Source organism: Pteropus vampyrus, unplaced genomic scaffold (genome assembly GCF_000151845.1).
Source record: "Pteropus vampyrus isolate Shadow unplaced genomic scaffold, Pvam_2.0 Scaffold227, whole genome shotgun sequence".
Taxonomy (NCBI): domain Eukaryota; kingdom Metazoa; phylum Chordata; class Mammalia; order Chiroptera; family Pteropodidae; genus Pteropus; species Pteropus vampyrus.
In genome coordinates this window covers 109138-131035 of record NW_011889008.1, presented here as the reverse complement: position 1 = coordinate 131035, position 21898 = coordinate 109138, and the positions used below count along the sequence as shown (strand labels likewise).

Here is a 21898-nt window from a genome sequence, read left to right as displayed (position 1 = left end):
GCTCGCGAACTGGTCCCTGGTGGCAAAAAGGTTGGGCGCCGCCGATCTAGGCAGTAGGAATGATGATTTTGAACTGCTGACACCACAGCTTTCAACCTGTGTTTTCATGTCCAAGGGGCACAGCTTCTAGAATGCTTCTTAAAACAAAATGGAATAAGACCAAAACCCTTTGTACCCATTCAAAAGTAACAGGTGCTGCCCCAAATGAGAGGCACATCTTCCTCCAAGGAAAACCCTTGCGTGTTTAGAGACACGCCTGCCAGTCATCCTCTGATGACAGTTTGTGGCAGCACTGCCCTGAAGAAGGCTCTGTGGCGGTCACTTCATCAAGGGCGGCAACGATGTGGACCCGGCATCAGCACTTACACTTGTTGGGTGCCGAACAGCAGCCTCGTACTGCAGCCTCACCCTCTGCGGCATCATCACGTCGTCCTGCAGGGAACAGCACATGCTTAGCTCACGTGAGCAACTGACGGACGAGGCCGGCAGAGGCAGATAACCCAACAGACCAGGGCAGGCACCTCGGACGCTACCCCGGGCACCAGACCCTGACAGTCGGTGATGACCCAGGCACAGCCTGGGGGTGGGAAATGCTGACAGCGCAGCAAGAACTCCCCGACGCTTGCTTGCTCTGGGGACAGCCTGGCGCGTCCAGTGTGAAGAGACTGAGCCCAAAACCCAGCGGCTCCACTCGTTGGGCAGTAAAAGAAGACGCCACAGACTTCACAGCAGCACAGACCTGGGAACAACCCACTGTCCACAGACGGAGTGGACAAACAACTTGTGGACGTTGCCACAATCAAGTACCATTCGGCAGTGGGACTAAATCACAGCTACAGACAATATAAATTTCACAGACATACTGCTGAGTAAGAGATGCAAAATCAAGCAGAATTGACCATGTTATCTAAGAAACACACACATAATGCAAACAATAAAGAAAAGCATGAAAATTATAATCCCAAAAGTTGGAATCGTGGTGGTTTTGCAAGGGGAAGGGAGCAGCGTGTACTTTAAAGGTATCTGCCTCCTAATTAAGCTGTTTTGTGTATTTTTCTATAGATATATATTCTATCTCTCAATAAAAATAGTGCTTCAAGTTGACAGAACCATCAAAAAAGTTTCAATGTTTTATTTAAAGGTTTAAATGTACACAACAAAAGAACTAAAAATAATGTTGTTGGGAGGTATTGATCTTTAAACTGAGTTAAGATGAAATGAAAGACCTTCATCTGTATCTCCTATTTCTGCAAAATGGCCTTATGAGCATTGTGCTGATCAAACAACCTGAGAGCGGAAGCCCCAAGCCGGCACCTAACGTGAGGAGGCAGGGGAGGGGGGGGAGTGGAGGGAGGAGGAGGACAGGGGGAGGGCAGGGGTGAAGTCGGAACAGAAGGAGCCCAGGGTGGAAGAAACTCAGAACAGGAGGGGAAGAGGTGACCATGAACTCGGGCTGCCTGGCCCCCACCAGGAGCGCGCTCACAGGCATGTGCATGGCCAGCCAGGGCTGAGAACCTTAAAAAGGAAAGCAAGGATGGAGAGGGGCGGGGTGTGAGGAGGACAGAAAGAAGTTAGACCACGGGTCAGCCTATTTCACTTCTACAAGGGTACATCAAGACAGCGGGACAGAGACAATGGGGTGGGGGGCGGGGGGGGACGCTCTCTGAAAGGGAGGGGCTGTTGATCAAATTCTTGCTGTGTGGCTCCTGTGTCTGGCTGCCTTGTGCAGAATTCTACAAATTTCCTAGGGTCACCTAAACCAGCCTTTAACTCCTGTGTCGGCTACGTGTGGGAAGGGGTAAGAGCCAACTCACGGCCATAGGGGTATTTCCAGAAGAAAGCTGAGGAGGCTGCGGAAGCCACAGGTCAGGGTGGGAGCTAGTTTGCCGCCACAGTGTGACTGCCTCCGGGACCCTGTGAAGGCTCAGCGGCAGCAGCACAGCAAGCCCACTTACTCCCAGCCCAGGCGAGTGCTCGAAGAAGCACACCTCTGACCTCTAGCCCCATACTTCATCCACGGCACCCAGACATCCACTGGGAAGGGGTATCGCATGATTTTCCAGAACCCAGACCAGCCCACTTCCTGTACTTGGCTGGCCCTCAGAAATACCTGTAGAACACATGCAGCAGCTGCTCAAGACTGATCTTTCAGTTCATGCTACCACTTACAAGACACTCAACATACACTCTTCTTTTGGTAGTCATCAAAGTTCTGTAAGTAAGCTCGAGAGAAGTTCCCTGCCCATGATTTTCTACTTAGCTTGTACAAGCTAGAGCAGGGTCCAAACCATGGCGAAAATGCTTCCGCATTCCACTTGCAGGAATGATAGACTAGCTAATGGCAAACAAAGCAATTCTGCTCTGTTCAACTAAGGGAGCTGTATAAAATATTTTAAAAGTCTTAAAAGCAAGAGTTAACAGAATAGTAGAGAACTGCTGGGCCTAAATCTACGGAAAGATGAGAACCAAGAGGAAACACACCTTTCCACCCCATGGCCCTCACTGATCCACAAGAGCGAGCTGAAACTCTGAGCTGTGGTTCTGACCACCCTCTGAGGCTGCACGAAATGGAAATCGGAGCCAGAGTCCACTCGAGATGTGAGGAGTCGGGGGCTGTTGGACCCACAAGGTTTTCTAGCTCAGGGTTACCTCTTCACGGTAAGAGCTGTACGAGATACACAGTGGGAAGCCGGCAGCCTCAGCTTCAAGGGTCAAAAGGTCCCAGGATGGTGAGGCTTCCAGGGAGGGCAGGGGAGGGGTCGTTCCATATTCATGGGTCAGAAAACTCAACATTACGAGCAATTCTCCCCAAACTGACCTATAGATTTGATATGATCCAATCGAAATCTCCACTTTCTTTTTGCAGAAATCAACAAACAGATCCTAAGATTCATGTGGAAATACAAATGATCCGGAATGGCTGTAATGCAAAAAGACATGAGATTGGCGATTTATACTTTCTGATTTCAAAACTCACTATCAAAAAGCTACAGTAGTGGCCTACAGATAAATACATGGATCAGTAAAAAAGAATGGAGAGTAGAGAAATAACCTTTGAAATCATGGTTGATTCAAGGCAATTAAATGGGAAAAGGACAGTCTAACAAACACTAGGACAAGTGGGTCACCATAAGGAAAAAGATGACGCAGACATCGCCACACACAAAAAATTAATTCAAAGTAGTCACAGACCTAAATGCAAAAGCCAGAACTAAAAACTCTTTTAAAAACTTAGGAGCAAATCTTGGTGACCCTGAATTAACGAAAGAATTCTTAGATACAATAACAAAAGCACAAGTGATAAAAAGACAAATTTGACAAAACGGTATTCATCAAAAAATTCAGGTATAAATTTAATAAGAAAGTGACTGGGAGAAAATACTTGCAAATCATATACTCAGCACCAGCCAGTGCTACCCTGAAGACACAATATCCTTCCTGACATTGACGATCTCTTAGCCAAGCTACAGAGACGAGTGCTGCTGTCATCAGCTGAGGGAGAGGTCCTGAAGGCAGTAATGACCAGTGACCACAGAGGGATGAAGGTCACAGTGGGCGGTGAGCCATTAAAATGGAGAGATAGCAATGACCCTTCTCTGAAGCATCCCCACCCCATCCGAGCACCCTTTCTCTGTCTTGGGGCATCCAGCATTTCTCCAGCTTTTAGAAGGGAATGTACCTAATCTTACTAAGGACGTATAGGAAAAAACCTACAGTTAACAAGACGTTTAACAGTGAAAGGTTTCAGTTCTCTCTTCTGAGATTGGGAAGGGGACAAGAACGCCCATTCTCGTGAATTCTATTTAACAAATTATGGAGACTGAAGTCAAGAAAAATAAAGAAAAGGATTATAAAGAGGGGAAGTGATTGTGTATATAAACAATCCAAGAGAAAATACAGAAATATTAGCATTAAAAGTGAGTTTAACAAGGTTTCTGGATACAAGATTGATAAAAGTTAATTTCTTTATCTCTGCAAAGTTTTAAATGATGCCCCTTATAACAGTATCAAAACACCAAGTAACTCTCATATATTGCTGGTGAGAATGTAAGATGGAGTAGCCACTTTGGAAAACACTCTGGCAATTCCTTAAAATGTTAAACATGGAGTTACTATACGACCCTGCAATTCCAAGCCTTGGTAAACACCTAAGAGAGCAGAAAACGTTTATCTACACCCAAATTTGTAATGTTTATCTACACCAAAATTTGTACAGGAATGTTCACAGCAAGATTATTTATAAAAGCCAAAAAGTGGAAACGACCCAAACGTTCATGGAATGGCTAAATGGCAAAAAGATAGACACGATGTGGCCTCCACACGACGGGCTGTTAGGCAACAACATAAAGGAATAAAGTGGCACCAGGACCTTGAAAACATCGTGCTGAGTAAAAGGAGCCAGTCACAGGCCACATTTTGCATGATTCCATTTATAGGAAATGTCTGGAAGAGACAAACCCACAGAGACAGAAAGACCAGTGGCTGCCGAGGGCTGGGGGGTTGGAACCCGGGAAACGTGAGGAGTAACTAACTGCTACGGGGTATGGATGGGCGTTTTATTTTGTAGTGACGGAAATGGTCTAAAATTAGACGGTGGTGATGGTTGCACAGCATTGTGAATAAAGTAAAAACCACTGACTTGTATACTTTAATTGGGTGGATTTTATGTGAATTATATCTCAATAAAGCTGATAAAAATATTTTTTAAAAAATCAGATACCACAGTATTAATTTAACGAAGGACTGTAAGCTCTCTACTGTGAAAACTATACCCGGTTACTGAGATAACGTAAAGAAAACCTAAGTAAACTAACGGATGTATGTTCATTGTAAAGAAGTCCGTTCTCCCCTAATTCATCTATAGAACAAACAAATTCCAACTAAAATCCTCACAGGTTTTGTTAAAATCAAAAAAACGACTAACATTTATATAAAAATGCAAAAAGATTTTTTAAAATAGCCAAAAATACTGAAGTAGATGAACAAGTGAACTTACAGTATCAAATTACAATCTGCACGTAAGGCTACAGTGTGGCGTTGGCACAGACACCTCACACAGGGAGACAGACGCTTGAGCAATAAGCATCCAAATAAATGTTCACATGTTGCGTCATCAGGGAACTGCAGACCAAAGCCACGGTGAGACACAGCTCATGCACACCACGAAGGCTCAAATGGAAAAGACAGTTCCGAGTGTGGGCAAGAATACAGGCCTGAAACTCTCGTAAATTGCTGGTGGAAGTGTAAAATGGGTCATTCTCTTTCGAAAACAGTTTCCAAGATTCTCACTAAGTTAAACATGCATGTGTTATGTCACTTAGCAGTTCTGTCCCTGGATATGTACTCAAGAGAAATGAACACACATGTGCACGATGAGACCGCACAAATTTTCACAGCATCTTTACTCTTAACGGCCAAGTAGCAGAAACGCTGCCAATGTCCACCAAGGGATGACTTCACAGGCAAACTATCTGTAGTCTGTCCACACACTGGGATACACAACTCAGCAACGAGAAAAACAATTACTGAGTAAGCGATGATGTGGATGAATCTCAAACACATCATGCTGAGCAAAAGAAGCCAACCACACGGGTGCATAGTGCATGATTCCATTTATATGAAGTTCTGTAACACAAAAAAAACTAACCAGGAGAACAGATCATTAGGTAATTAGATTACTATTCTATAGAAATAAAACGCATACTTGCTTCAGGGACTAGGGGATGACTGCGAAAAGGCAGAAGGAAACTTCTGGGGCGAGGCAAACGTCCACGCTCTGACCGAGGGGTTCTACATGGATGTACATATTTGTCGGATTCATTGAATGCACACTTAATTGGGTCTATTTAATTATATGGAAATAATAGTCAAGTTGAATTTTAAAATAGTGTCTCTAATAAAGTATACTGAATATTTACCAAAAAAATTTTAATCTGAATTCACTCCATGATGCTTTTTAAAAATATCATTACAGTCTGGGTTTACTGCATAAACTCCTTTGCGACAATACCAGACATGTTAAGTATTACACAATATCATAATTCCCAAAGCACACTTTTCAATGTCATAAATCCCCTCTAGCACCCACCCATATGCATGTGATTTTTCTACAGCTATAATAGCATGAAAACAAAAATAATTTACAACCAAACGTGCAAAATTCAAGTGTGCATTCTACTCTGCTGACAGCACCTCCAACAGAACCCTAAGCCCGGCGCATCCAAGCCCCGCCCCTCCCAGAGTCCCGCCCCCCGACCCTGGCTTCTCGTTCTGGGTTGAGGAAAGACTTCCTTTTAACTGGGGACGAGGTAAGGAACATCCCCTCCGAGAAGCAGCCCGAAGCTGGGCAGGAAGAGGGGGCACGCGGAGAAGCTGGGCTGGAGGGCACTGCCCCGACACGCCCGTTTTGAGCGGGATTGGGGTTTGCGCAGAGTGGACAGCGCCCCCTGTGGGCGCGATTCCCACGCAGCTTTCCTTACAACCTCCGCCCGCCCGCCGTCTCCAGCAGGTCCGAGCCCGAGCCCGGCTGCGGCCCCTCCAGGGCGGGGTCGCTGCCTTCATCCCCTTCCAGGTCGCAGGGACAGAGTGCTGTAGACGGAGGTCCCTGCTGCCACACAGCCCACGACTCAGGAAGACACAGGACCCCGCGCTGGAGAAGTTGCGGATCCCGGGGAGGAGCTCAGGGCTCGGGGCGCCATGGAGGGAGCGTCCACCCGGGACGCGCACCACGCCCAGCGCCCACCCGCCCGTGAACGTGGGGAAACGCGGGCTCAGGTGGAGGTGACGCAGGGGCTACCCGGCACGGGGCCGACTGGAAAGAAGCACTCTGAAGTGGTTACAGCAGGGTCACCGGTGAGCTCTGCATTTCCAACAGGCTGTCTCGCTGGCCACTGGGTTTCAGAACCAGCACTTTGGCGGAGCAGCGGAACAAACAGCCGGGCCACCCCCTTGCCTGAGCCTTAGGATGAAAACACTCCATGCGAATAAAAAACATTTCCCAGGTTTACTGCTGTGGTGGGGGGGCGGGGTCAGGTGCTGGCTCCACCCCCAGAGCAGTTCAGGGCTGGCCCTTCAGGGCTCACGCCAGCCTTTTCCTCAGCAACCTTCTTGTTCCTCTGTGCAAGGAACCCCTTTCTGAACATGAGCCGGAAGAGTAGGAACCCCCTCTTCTTTCAGAGAACAAAAGTGGAACAGCCCACACAGATGTCCTCACCCGTGTGCAGGGCCCATCACGAGAGATCACCCACCCCTCCACCTGCCTCTCGGTGGATGCTGCTTGAGCCTTTTGGGAACAGTCACCCCTGAAGTCATGTGGCCCTGCTCCCGAGCCAGCTAAAACCCTCAAGTCTTGGGTCTGAAACACGAGCCCATACCTTTTTCCCAGGAAAGGGAAGAGAGGGGCTGCAGGGAGCGGGTGGTACGTGTCTTGGGGCAGGAGTGGTGGGTGGGCTGGGGGACAGCGGGCGGTGCTGGCCATCCCGACGGCCTGGGCTGCAAATGGCTAGGCTTTGGGGAACAGAAGTCTGCAACCCACCAAACGTGTACCCCCATACCACACAGACATCAACACTTGCCTCAATCAGCTGACAAGTCTGTAAGACATTTTCTACAGAAAACACTGAGCTTTCTGTCAATTATTTATTTTAATGGAGGAGAATGTTTGTTTACCATGATAATTGTCGAAAACAGAATGCAACGTATGACTTTTTAAGACATAGAAAAGTACCTTTGATTTGAAAAACCTCAAGTTCACTTCAGGTATAAACATATTGGCACGAAACCTGTATAAATTCGTGCGCCACTAGCTATGAGACAGGAGAAGTGACTCGAGGACAGCGAGGACAGCACCCTGCACTCTGCGTTCCCCGCCCCTCCGCTCCACTCCCCGGGCTCCAAGCCAGCCTGAAGGAGCATTATACGCAAGTGCTCGGGGCCCTGCAAACCATCAAGACGGGGAAGTCCAGGAGCTGCAGGACGTTCTGGTCTGAGGAGGTGACAGACATGACACGCAGACAGAGCGGAGGTCACTGCCCTGGGCCGAGGGGCTGTCCTCCACGGGAAACACACAGGCGCTCGAGCTGCCGGCCCAGCACTGGCCGTGAGCACATAGTTCTCTGTACTGTCCTTGCCACTTTTCTCTAAGTTTGAAAAAGAAAAATGAGTGGAAAGGCGCAAACACATCACGGGAAAAGGACGCTCACAGCCAGTGCTGGCCAAACTCGAGAGCGGGGAGCACAAGCCAAGACACAAGGAGGCACAGCCTCACTGCATCCACTGCAAACGGCTCCGAGCCCGCAACACCGAGTGCTGTGGGGGCACCGACACACGGGCCATCTCCGCGTCCCTCCTTGAGGTCAAGCTGCACGTCCCTGCAGCCTGGAACTGCACGCCCGGGTGTGACCCCAGAGGAAGTCTTCCACGCGTCCTACAGGAGACGCATGCGGGAAGTTCGCAGCGGCGCTTCCCACGAGAGCAATGTGCAAACAGCCCAAACGCCCCCGAGTAAGAGGTGTGAATAAACACAGTGTGCGCTCCATGGGGTGCTGTGCCACAGACCACATGAACGCACCGCAGACAGATCGGAAAGTCTGGAAATAAACCTACGTCGATAGGGCCACCTGATTTCCAACAAAAGTATCGGGGCTGTTCAATGGAAAAAAGAAAGTCTCTTCAACAGATATAACTGAATATCCGTAAGAGAAACACTAACCTTGATTCCTCCTTCATATAATACATAAAAATTAATGTGAGATGGGCAACAGAGCTAAATACGAAAGTACAAACTATAAACTACCAGCAGAAACATAAGAAAATAACTTCTCCTTCAGGGCAAGCAGAGATTATTTAAAAAAGGAACCATAAAAGTTAAAAATTATTAAACTTCATAAAAATTTAAAACTCCTCATCAAAAGACACCATTAAAATATAAAAAGGCAAGCCACATACTGGGAGAAAAAAATTATCTATCTATCTATCTATCTATCTATCTATATATCTGATAAAGGACTTGTATCTGTATAATATAATAAACTTTTACAACTTATTTATAATAAAAAAAACAATTTTTAAAAAAAAATAGGCAAAAGATTTAAACAGACATTTCACAAAAGAATGGCCAATGAACCCATAAAAAGGTGCTCAGCATCACTATCTATTGGGGAAATAGACTGAAAACTGAGATGAGACACACCTCACATCTGCTAGAATGGCTGAAACTAAGCCCCACGATGTCAATGCTGGCAAGAAGGTGGGGCACCGAGACTCGCCCAGCAGCGGCTGGGAGGGGACGCATGTGACAGCAGAGTCTTTTAAGGTTCAACATACCCCCACCCTATGATTCATCAACTCTACCCCAAGAGAAAGGGAAATATACATCCACAAAAAGCCTTCCATAAGAATGTTTGTGCAGCTTTTATTAAAACAACACAAACTAGAAACTGCCCAACGTCAGTAAACTGTAGAGTATAGAAATAGATCATGGTGTGAAAACACACACTGAATAATAAAAAGCCAGAGTGAACCACCAACACACAAATATCCTGACATCAACTACGCTGAGTGAAAAGCGAGTGCAAAAGCACACACTGTCCTAGTCCACGTCTGTGAACCGAGAACAGGCAGCCCTGGCGATGGGATATGAGCGCACCTGCGGTCTGTCTGCTCTCCAGAAGCAGCACAAGGGCCTTCTGCCCATGACCGCAACCGCGGTGCTGGTTATATGGATGAATACAGCTGTCAAAACATCAAACTGTTCACTCTGCACAGAGTTTTCACACTGAAATCTTGTATATCACTATATAAATTTTACTTCAATTTTTAAAAACTGAGTGAACTATGTGACATGCAACAAAATAGATTTATCTTAGTAAAAAAAGTTTTAAAAGTTCCAAAATATTATATACAACTTTATACCCTTTTTATAAAGTTAAATACAAGTAAAGTTTTAAAATTAAGTTGTTCAGATATGCAGAGACCAGCAGTCCCCAACCTTTTTGGCACCAGGGACCGGTGCTCCCATGAGAATCTAGTGCCTGATGACCTGAGGCGGAGCTGAGGCGGTGATGCTGGCGCTGGGGAGCGGCTGCAGATACAGATGAAGCTTCGCTCGCTCACCTGCCGCTCACCTCCTGCGGTGCCGCCCGGTTCCTAACAGGCCGAAGACTGGTACCTGTCTGCAGCCGGGGACTGGGGGTATAGATACCAGCTGGTATAGATACCAAAAAGCTCAGTAGGGGTGGTGACGTGGCATTTGGCTGGTGGTCACCGGAAGAGGGAGTCAGGGGGCAATGTGGTCAGACAATGGAGCAAATTCTAGTTCTGGACAGCAGGTTATTGGGTCCTTATAATGTTGTCAGAATGAATACACAGGTAGAGTCACGAACACAGAAGCAAACGGATGAAATGGAGCACGCAGCCACGGAGGTGAGACTGTTCTGAACTGAGGACCATGACTGACTCAAGCCCGTGCTCCTGAGACCCTGGGATCTCAAATTAAAGAAGGAAAATTATCCATGGAAACTAGAAAAAGAAACAGCAAGAACTAAGAAGCTGTGTTCAGAAGATAGGGGGCACCCTGCAGTGCTCATGAGAATACTGACCTCCACCGCAAACACTGTGGCTGCTCAAAGCTCACCAAACTGTACTTGGCATTCCTCTTTGATTCGTTTCAACGGAACCCTGAGAACAATTCAAATTCCTGGTGTCGAGGGCAAGTCTCCCTCGGTCAGACTTCTGCACCGCCATTTTTCTCCAACACTGAGACGCCCCGTCCTGGGAGTCTCCCTGTCTCCCCAGATCACCCTGTGACTCTGAGCACCCTCACCCACCTCCTTCCTCCCGATCTCTGAGACTGACCAGGCCAGGCATTGACTTGCTCTTTCTCTCCCGCCCCTAAACAGTAAGGGCCCCTTCGAGGACCTGGCTCTAGACCCTCCTCGGTCCTCCTCTGTCAGCGGTCAGTGGTGACTGTGCTGACTTCCAATTCTATTTAGGTGACTCCTGGGTTTGCAGCGCTCACCACCGTAATCTGGGCTCCATGTTTTCTAACACTCCTGCCGGACTTCACACATCTCTGTTATGCCTTTTCTTTCCTTCCTTTCAGCGAACAAAAAAGAAGCTCTGGAAGAGACCGCAGGCAGGAGAAGGTGGCTTGAGCATTTCTCTCCTCTTCTTCCAGGTCCAGCCCAAAATGGACACTAACTTCTCCAAGCTGGGACCTGCGTACCAGGGAGATCTTAAGATGCTAGGAAGTTGGGGATGTTCCAATCTACCACCAATCACCAACCATCAACTCAGATGTTGTCACTACTGCCACTAGAGAGAAACACACGATCATGATAAAGTATTTCAGAAAGCAACCTTAACAAAAAAAGACGACCACATCCCTTCACCCAGGGGCCATACAAAGCACAACTGTCAACATGGGTGGAGCTGTCTTTGGTGGAAACGGTCTGTTTGTTTACAGAAACATGTGAAAACAAGCCCCAGAGCAGGACCTGAAAGATGACTGAAACAAGGGGGATGGCTGAGTGTCCCGCATAAGAAAACAGAGAAATCGGAGGGGTTTCAGTCTAAGAAAAAGGCAAGAGAGAAGATGAAAGAGACCAAAGCAGCAGGCTGGAAACCACAGCTCCTGTTGTGGTTCGTTTTCAAGAACGGGCTGTTTAACAGGCAACTCTACCTTGTCTGTTCACCCAGGCACACAGTGTCTCCAAACTCCTGCAGGTACCAAGACCTTGCTCACAGGTCACCTGTACTCAGGAGAGGCTGAGTCGGCGTGAGCTGTGAATTAATTCAGCACCAGCAGAAACTGAGCCCAAGCAGCCCTTGAGAAGGAGACCATCAGCCCCCCTAGGAATGCACAGAAGACTGGGAATGCTGCACCCCACTCGGAGGGAGGGGCCCGGGGCAGGCTGAGCATAGAGAAGTGTTCCCAAGTGTGCTTCGAAGCAGCTAAAAAGAAAACCCATCATTGAGCATACACTGTGTATGCGACCATGTGTTCTTTTTTCACCTATCATCATCGTTTGTCATGTTATTAGAAATTTTATAAGCCTTATAGTAATTCCCTCATTCAGATCTACCACAATGTATTTGTTAGTTCACTATTTCATACTAACTTGTTTCTCATTTTCCATCATAATAAAGAATGCTGAGGCTTCTTTGTACATAAATCTTTTTTTCAGAATTTCAGAAATACCTAAAAGTGAAATTTAAGAGTCAAAGGCATAAGCATTTTCAAAGTTCTTGATACAAAATGCAAAACGATGCTGCCAAAAGTATCATCTTCTTAGTTCATATTCTTAGTATCTACATTTTTAAAAAGCTTTGTTAACTCAGTTTTTAAAGGTAGTATCTCACTAATTTGTTTCATTGCAAATGAGTTAAATTTTTTTGTTTGTCATTTGCACGTCCGCCTTCATTTAGTTCCCACTCCTTTCTTTTCCTATTTATCTAGCACCTATTTTTCTTTGCTCATCATCTTATGTGAATCATTTATATTTAAGACTATCCATCTTTTTTAAGTACTGTATTTGTCAACATTTTCCCAGTTTATCTGTATGTCTGTTCATATGGTTCTGTGCTATGCAATTTTGCTTTCTCACGTAACCTTAATTATCAAACTTAATTAACTCATAAGTGCTATGGTAGTTAGGCAGCAATCTATCACCCTCAACTTTTAAGTCTGATCGTAATATATCAGAATAATGATTTTTCAAGAACCACACTGAAATGTAAGATCGTTTAATTACCGAACCAACGTACATACATACACTTTAAATAAAACGAGGGGTCACTCACCGAGTCCAGGAAGCAAAGGTAGGGCCCTGAGCTCTGTGCTACTGCCTGGTTTTTAGAATATCCAACTGTTTAGAAAAGAAAGAGAGAAGTTCTTTTACAATTCGATTTTCAATAGTATTCTCTTCCATAAAACTTCATGGAATACATACTATAAGAAAGAAACATTCTGCACTATCGAGTGGAAAATCAGGTCAGTTTTTAACGGAATGAAAAGGAAGACGACAACATCATAGTTAGTGGCTGACACAATAACACGGTGGAAAAACACGAAGAGCCCACCTGGCCCAGCACACGCGAGGACGAGCTCGCTGGACGAAAGCGAAGTTGCAGCCTTCACTGAGCACGGCATTAACCTAAGCCCTGGGGAACATTTTTTAAAAAACAAAATCAAAATGTCCCTGAATGGAAGTGCCTGAGCAGATTCTGGCAGGAAGGCTTTCTATAACGTCTCTGCTCCTAAGAGTCACAGTGTGGTCCCCTGGCGGACGCGTGTCACGCACGCGTGCGACCGCTGGTAAAGGCTCACTGAGCGAGACGGGCAGTGATGAGAACAGCCCCGCACGTGGGCGCATCCGAACGTGCGCGCGCTGTGACTGAGCACTCCAGTGGGGCGAGGGCCCACAGAACACCACACGGCTGCCAAGACGGGACCCCGTAAGGACCCCGCTGGGCACAGGCGCGGACGCTCTGTGCTGATGCTGGCACAGTACGAGGGCAGCCGGCGCCTCTGTGCCGCTGGGACTCAACAGTGGGTGCCCCGGGGGAAAGGGTGCAACTGCGGGGTCACGGGGGCTTCGGGGGGCTGCTGTGGTTACACGCCGTGTTCAGTTGGTGAGAACAGAGCTGCACAGTTTTGAGAGGTGTACTTCTCTGCATGGATATATTTTAATACCTGTCTTCGAAACCCTTGCCTTCAAAGAAATCACGACAGAGTGGGTTAGGAGTGAAACGGCGACCTGTGGCTCACTGCAAATGGAAACCGTGGGGCTTATGAAGAGGGGGCGCCGTCGTGGAGGGGCGGGGGGCTGGAAGCCAGCAGAATTTAAGAGGAGAGAAAGCCGTGCGGAGCACACACGTCCTGCGTGAGGAACTGAGGGCGACGAGGGGTGTGCACCCAGGCTGCAGAAGGCAGGTAGCACGGGCTGGCTTCTGCAGGGACTGACTGTCGGGCTGAGGGGACAGGGCCTCCCTGGAGAGGTTTCCGAACAGGGCATGGCGTGCAGAAACTAACACCACGCAAGCTCAGCCTGGATGCTGAAGGCAGGGCAGCCCGGAGGAGGCATTTAGCCCAAAAAGAAGAGGCTGAGAGACTTTGAGGGGCAGGATGCCCACTGTCCCTAGGAAGAGGCTGCAGACACACCTGAACTGTGTTAAACAGACAGTTTCAGATTTGGTGCCACAGAGAAAGGTCAAAGCAAAACAGATGTGTGCAGACTTAACAGGGTAAGTCCATCTAGTCCTCAAGGCCAAGGCAAACTGGAGAAGGCTTTCGGTCCCCGGGGACACCAGCAAAGCCTGCTGGTTTCAGGCCACAGCAAGGCACTCCCTGGTTGCTGCTATAAGGAAAGCACCCCTCCAAGGTAGGGGAGAGACGGTGGGTCCCTCCTGTCACTCAGCCCCTCTCTGGAGCACCGAGGTCAACCACACTGCAACAAAGGACACTCATCCGCCCTCACTCAGGTCATCAAAGGCTGTGACCCAGAGCAGTGCCCTTTCACACAGGTAGCAGCTTAATTTCTAGGATTAATCCTCGAGCTTAACCGACCCATGTCCGTTAGCAGAATGGTCCCAGATTTCAACAAACCACAGGTACGACACCACAGAGAAGGAAAAGCACCAAGGGAGGCAGATGCCCGACTCCTGACCCCTGGGAATGGGTTAGCAGCCATCACCGAAACAGCTGTCGCTCAATCTCCATCGTCACCGCAAAGCAAGGCGAGCCCAGAGAAAGACCTCATGGCAGCCGAAACCAAGGGGCTGCATGTGGAAAAGAAAAGAGGCTTTCCACGACCACGTTTAAATCAGCAGGAGTTCTGTTTAAAAAGTTACTTGTTAGAGTTAGGGCTTAGAAGGGGAAAAGTCGAAACCAAGGGTTTGGGTGATGAGGGAGAACGTTGCCCTCTGAGGAGGCTGAAGTTTCCCACAACGAGTCTTCTGTTTGGCAGAGACAAGGAATTTGCTTTAATATCATTGCCTTGAAGAAAGTCAAATGTTTGTGCCAGGGCCTGATGTTTGGGGAGGCCTGACCCTTTGTGAGGGAAGCCGGTTGTCATGGTCACAGCAGGAAAAACTCAGGCCTCAGTGTGACATCAACATTCCTTACTCCTGGAGAGAAGAGGGTGGGATTGTGCTTTATTTTGATTTGAGCACGTGACCACATTATTAAGAAATGTTTTGCTCTATTGTAATATAAAATAATGGTAAATGAATCTTAATCCAAGTGAAATAACCCAGCACTCCTGAAAATAGACACTTTAGATCTATGTTACCCAAGTCGATACGACTTTTCCTATTTAAGAAAATATTGTTATAGGAAAATATGTCCTTTCACATATATCAGATTAACATCATTTCATTAATGCGTAATGCAGGATCCTCATGAACTTGCCTTTCCCACCTTCAAAGAGGCAGCAGGATGTTTCCATTTCTGCATAATATTACAGCTCATTTTTGTTATTGATAAAATACATACAAATGTGAAACGCCTCAAGTTATATCTAATCCATAAAAAGTATTTTACAAAAGACAACACTTGATTTTAAAATGGAGATTAGACACACAATCACAGCAGTAACACAATGCCTTCAAATTATTTCATTTGACTATGGAAAATGGAAAGCATCTTAATTAAAGAGTATTTTAAAAGGATACTCATACTAGTTTCAAAAACCACAATTTGTCTTTACACATTTCAGAAGCAAGTTGAAATGTTTTACGATAACTGGTTTATAGAAATTTTTAATTATAAAAGATAGATAAAGGAAATTTAAAAAGACCTAAGTCAATAGAAAGACATTGTGTGTTCATGGATTGGAAGAATTAATATTATTAAAATGACAATACTCCACAAGAACTACAGATTTGATGCAATCCCTATCAAAGTCACAATGGTCTTTTTTGCAGAAATGGAAAACTGATCTTAAAATTCATATAAAATTGCAAAGGATTCCAAATTACCACAACAATTTAAAAAAAAAAAAGTTGGAAGAATCACGCATCCCAATATTAAGACTTATCACAAAGCTACAGTAATACAAACAGTGTAGTATTGGCATGAGAACAGAGTCCAGAAATGAACTCATATGTTTATGGTCAACTGATTTTCAACAAGGGTAGCGAGACTTTGAATGGAGAAAAAACAGTTTTTTAAACAAATGATGCTGGGCCAATATGTACAAAAATTAGTTCAAAATGGATCAAAGACCTACATATAAGAGCTCAAACTATAAGACTCTTTATAGAAAACAGGTAAATCTCTATGACCTTGATGTGGCAATGGTTTCTAAATATGACACCAAAAACACATGTGGGAAAAAAAATTGGATTTCATCATAATTATAACACTTGTGCATTACAGGATATCTTCAAGAGAGTGAAAAGACAACACACAGAATGGGAGAAATTATTCACAAATCATATATCTGATAAAGATCTAGTATCTAAAATATATAAAGAGCTTCTTTAACGCAACAAGAAAAAGACTAACAACCTGATGAAAAATAGGCAGAGCACTAAAATAGTTCTTCTTTGGAGACACTTCTCCAAAGAAGATGTACAAATGGCCAACGAGCACATTCAAAGAGGCTCAATATCATTAGTCAGTAGGGAAATGCAAATCAAAATTACAATGAGAAACCACTTCACACCCACTAGGAAGGCTGTTAAAAACAACAACAACAACGAAACCCCAAAAAACAGAAAATAAGAAGTGTTGGTGAGGATAAAGAGACATTGGAATAGGGGCAATAGGAAACAGTCCAGCTGCTGTGCTTCCTTGCTGTGTTAAACATAAAATTACGATATGACCCAGCAATTCGACTCCAAGGTATACACTCAAAAGAAAGTAAGGACCAGTGCTCAAACAAAACTTTGTATGCAAAAGTTCATACAAGCGCTACTCGCGACAGCCCAAAGATGGAACAACCCAAATGCCCATCAACTGACGAATGGATGAACAAAGCACAGTGCACCTCTACAACTGAATATTATTCTCTCATAAAAAGCAGTGAAGTAGTGATGTCGGCTATAACATGACCCTTAGAAACGAACGCTAAATGAAAGAAGCCAGTCACAAGAGCACATATTACATGTCCTCCAGAACAGGCAAATCCTTAGACAGAAAGCAGATTTGTGGCTGTGCAGCGCCGGGAAAAAGGACGTGGAGGGTGGTAACTCAAGGACACAGGGCTCCTTTCTGAGGCGATGAAAACATCCTGAAACTAACTGTGGTGGTGGCCGCACACACCTGTGGATCCACTGAAAACCGCTTGACCGTGTCCTTTGCTGGGTGAATTGTATGGCATGTGAATCACATCTCAATAAAGCTGTTACAAAAACATTTAATTAATCAAAGAAAGATAAAAAGGAAAAGGGAATAAAGAATAGACACGACTAATATAAAACTAATAGCAAGAAGATGAACTCAAACCTCACTATATCAGTAATCTCATTAAATGCGACTAGTGTAAACATCCCAGTTAAAAGGCAGAGATTGTCAGATTGGATAAAAGAGTAAAATCCATACAACTGTCTGTAAGAATCTACAAGGGAGGGGACCCTTTAAATATAAAGACACAAAGCGGTTAAAAGTAAAAAGAATGTAAAAGGTATAGTATGCTAATACCAGTCAAAATAAAACACAAGCAGTTATATCACTATCGAACAAAGGTTTCAGAGCAAAAATATTACCAGAGATAAAGAAGGTTTTTCATAATGCTGAAGGGCTCAATTCTTCACAACAGTCCTAAATGTTAACAGTTTAAAAATACACGAAGCAAAAACCGATAGAACTAGAAAGAGGAACAGACAAATCTGGAGTCAGATTTCAATACCCCCCTCAATACCTGATAGAACAAGAAGACCTCAAATCAGCAAGAATATAGATTTAAACAAGGTCCCTACCTCGACCTGATTCACATTCACAGAAAACTACCCAACACTAGCAGATCCCAACCTTCTCAAGGGCACATGGAATATTTGACAAGATAGGCTATAGCCTGGGCCTTAAAACAAATCTTACTAAGTTTAAAAGATTCAAGCCAAAGTATGTGTTCTCTTACTACAGAGGAACTAAATTAGAAATCAATAGCAAAAAGATACACAGAAAATTCCTCAAATATTAGGAAACTAAGTAACATACTTCTAAATAACCCATAAAGCAAAAAATCAAAAAGGAAATTAGAAACCACTTTGAATGAAAATGAAAACATAACATATCAGAATTTGTGGGATGTTGCTATAGCAACAGAGAAGAACTCATCACATAATGCCTATGTTAGAAAAGAAACAACCTCAGCTTCCACCTTAAGAATTACAAAAAAACCAAGTTAAACCCAAAGTAAGCAGAAGAAATAACCCATATCAGAGTGTAAGTAGAAGAGACAAATCCATGAAACCAAAAGCTGGTTCTTTTCTTTAAAAAAACTGGACAAAAATAAATCTAATGTCACAAAAAAAGAATTTTAAGAAGTGGGTGACTAATAATAATCACGTACACCTGAAAGAAAAACACCGACGGCTTTTTGTCAGGCTGAGTGAAGAGTGAGTAATGGTATTATATAAATCCTTAACGAAGAGTAAGGAATTTAGGTCTAGTAGGTGTGTAAAAAGCGACAAACTCAAGTGTTACTCAGGATTTGAGCAACACGAACCCATTTAAGTTCACAAGGTGATAAGAAACCATCCTCATCCCCACGGCTGAATAAGCCAAGCCTGTTACCCACCTCCTCGCGGAGCGGGGGAGCTGTGCCCTCCAATGACCACGAGGATACCAGAATCTTCCAGCTTCACTTTCCATTTTTCAATGATAGTCATGGACTTGTCCTGAAAGTGAGAACGTTGCAGGTCAGCAAACTCCCCAGGGGGCCTTCCAGTGTGACTTACACTAGGGCTGAATCGCCAGCAGGAAGCTCATGGATACCTTACTGGCGTCATTAAAAACGGAGAGCTCCATGGAGCCTTCGAAGTCCTGCTGCCAAACAGACCTCAAGCACTCGTCCAGCCAGGGCTCAGCATCATGGACTGGGAGGATCACAGACTGGGATTCAAAAAAAATGGGTTAACACACACGTGTGACAACTGAACTCCCCTTCCTCTGCTTCAACTGCCATTCGCACACGCTCATTCCCCCGTAAGGCCCGATTTACATAACGACCCAGAGTCAGGCCTCCAGACAATGTGCAAGGTGTCTATGCCTCCTTTCCAAGCTCTTAGTGTCCTTTCGCTCCATAAGATTTACTATGTCTTAGATTTCCCTGAATCGGTCTTTCGGATGCTTCTGAAAAGGAAACAAAAATCTGAGGCATCAAAAATTTTCCTAATTCAATGGCAAATTCATGTGTTTTCCTATCACTGGTCAGAAACACCATCGTTTTGATTGAAACAAGCATCTGCGGATCTTCCAACCCACTAATGAAAATCACTGGTTGGTCCATTTCTTGATAGGATAACCATTTTCAGTAAACCATGATGTTGGAGAAAATGTAGCCCCTACACATGCTTTATCAAAGCATGGGGGGGCAGGTGCTGTGACAAAGGGAGGTGACCTCCATCTCTTTTCCTTCGCCCTAGTTTGTTGCGGTTTGGCACTGTCCTTTTCTCATCGCAGATAAAACAAAAATTTTCTCAAGTGTCTGGAGTAAAACCAGGAACCTGACTGCCAACAAAACAGGAACTGGTTACAGGAACTGTCCTCATTCTGCAATTTACCGCAGTAAGCGATACAGACTACCCAAAGGTGTGGATGTCCCGACCCTCGAGTTTGCACTTAGCGAGTGGACAGGTCCCTAACGGGAGGAGGGACTAGCATCAACCGGGAGAGCGCACGTGCGCGCGCATCTGCACACGGAGTTTCGCACCCACGCCGGCTGCAGACAGGCGTAGCGGCTCGGCGGAGGCTCCCAACGCACCCCAGGCGCGCGCGTGCTCCGAGGGGCCCACGGCACCCCGACGCCCCTTCCGGAACTGGCGTCAGCCACAAAAGCAGTCCCCCAGTTTACCTACGCATGTACCTTAGAGTTATTTTTTAAAGGAAAGAGCATTTTTACTGTTCTCAGGACCTACAACACTTAGTTCATGCGACTTTCGGTCAAAGACGGGCCCTGAGGGACCCCGTCCGCGCTCCGGCCGGACCTGGATGAGGGGGCGGAGACCCTCGCGGGGCGCGGGGCGGAGGCGAGGGGGCTGAGGGGGGGGACGCGGGGCCGGGGGCGGGGCAGGGGCGGGGGCCGGAGACCGGGCGGCGACCCGCGGCCGCGCCACCTACCACTTGGACCGGCATGGCCGCGCTCCTCAGGACGCCCCGCCCACCCCGGCCTGCGGCGCGTGCGCGGGTGCCTCGCCGCCTCCGATTGGCGCAGAGAGATGTCGGTCGGGCGGGGCAGGGCGCATTGTGGAGAGGCGCGGCCTAGAGCGGCGGGAGGACCGGGAGGTGAGCCGGTCGCCGCGCCACCCTGGGCCGGATGCTCACGATCTAAAATCCAAACCTTCTGGGTTGTGCGCGTGGCCTTTGTAGAAAGAAAGGTCATCTGTGTAAAAGAAGCAGGGCTCATGTCATATGCACTATTTGGCCCGAGTGGAGGACAAGGACCCCTGATATCTCCCCTAAAGAGTGTTGCGGAGGCGGGACTGAGGAAGGCGGGGCCTGGGCTGCCCGTCGCTCCCGCGGCTCAGCAAAGTCCCGTCACCCAAAACCCCACCGATTGTCCTGCTCCCCACCTCCTGGCAGCCTTGTGGTTCCGAGAAGACTTGCCCCTCTCAGTGTTCAGGGCCCCGGGGACGTCAACCAGTTAGTCTAGTGCCAGCACACGCAGGAGCCCAACATGTGATCTGCTGCCACAAGCACTGTGTGCCTGCACACTCAGGTTTGTCCCAAGTCACCTAACTTAACGAGCAAGTTCACAGCCACGCTGCCAGGACACACCCTTTACTGTTCCAAACTAAGCTGCAAAGTGCAAAGCCACACTTCTCTTTCAGGCACAACTTCAAATGCGATTTTTCCTTAAACTGCGCCACTATTTGCGGAACCTTTTGTGCAAGTTGAAACTCTTACCTCGGATGCGTAAAAATACAGCCTTACGGACAGTGGACCAAAGCAGTCTGAGAATTTGTTTTCAAGGATCTCATGCTCTCCAAGGACTGGCGTATTAGGAATAGTTTCATTTCAAATGACTTGGTAAAAAGTCACACCGTGGCTACCAGGATGTGGGGAAGGCTTTAGAGCTGGGACCGCAGTAACCAGTGGCAGGAAGAGAATGGCGGCTGGCACCCCATGGCACGTGCGTCAGGGTTGGGTTTGGCTGCTCATGTCCTGCTTCCAGCTCATCTCCTGCTGCCAGAAATGTGCTTTTCACTGCCTTCACTCTAGTAAGAATGTGGTTAGAATCTGCTTTTTGCAAACACTTGGAGTGGCAGGAGGCGTTCAGAAATGCAGGGTTTTAGCTGGGCGGACGCCTAGGAAGGTTCTCAACAGCCCAGGCCATGGAGACTGACCGCCCCGCCGCCCCCCCGCCACCCCTTCCCAAGAGCAACACAAGGAGGATGCGGCAGGACAAAAAGATGAGCAGAGTCAAGGGAACCTGAATGGGAAGTGATGCAAACCTCCCGCAGCCTTCGTTTCACCAGGCGATGTTTTTCTGTATTTTTAGCTGTTGTTCATGCAGACTGGTGAATACTGGCTGTATTCAGTAGATTCGGCACCACCGGCAGCCCTCTCACAATGCTGGTGTAGGAACAGAGATGTGGCATGGGGACACTGGGCCCAGAGTCACAAGGGGTCTGCAATGAATGTGTCAGTGAAGGGTGAGTTCAAGCTTTAACAATGACAGCTGGACATTGCCTGACAACTCCCACTGCGAGACCTCCAAGTAAGCGCCCTTTC

General features: G+C 46.6%; 1 protein-coding gene across 6 annotated transcripts in view; it reads right to left on the bottom strand.

Moving 5' to 3' along the window:
• The window catches only part of B3GNTL1 (UDP-GlcNAc:betaGal beta-1,3-N-acetylglucosaminyltransferase like 1), a 68337-nt gene extending 48002 nt beyond the window's left edge, over positions 1 to 20335 (bottom strand). For 2 of the 6 annotated variants that reach the window (XM_023538635.1, XM_023538636.1), the window contains exons 1-5: positions 20031 to 20206; positions 18941 to 19057; positions 18744 to 18843; positions 12802 to 12866; positions 367 to 432 (exon numbers count right to left, since the gene is read on the bottom strand). In XM_023538635.1, the coding sequence (XP_023394403.1) occupies positions 367 to 432; positions 12802 to 12866; positions 18744 to 18843; positions 18941 to 19057; positions 20031 to 20060 (378 nt within the window). In that variant the 5' untranslated portion in view covers positions 20061 to 20206. Of the gene's footprint in view, positions 1 to 366; positions 433 to 12801; positions 12867 to 18743; positions 18844 to 18940; positions 19058 to 19857; positions 19984 to 20030; positions 20207 to 20284 lie in introns of those variants that run through there. The other 4 variants (XM_023538638.1, XM_023538634.1, XM_023538642.1 and 1 more) reach the window with 4 other exon arrangements.
• Between the last annotated feature and the right edge of the window lie 1563 nt (positions 20336 to 21898).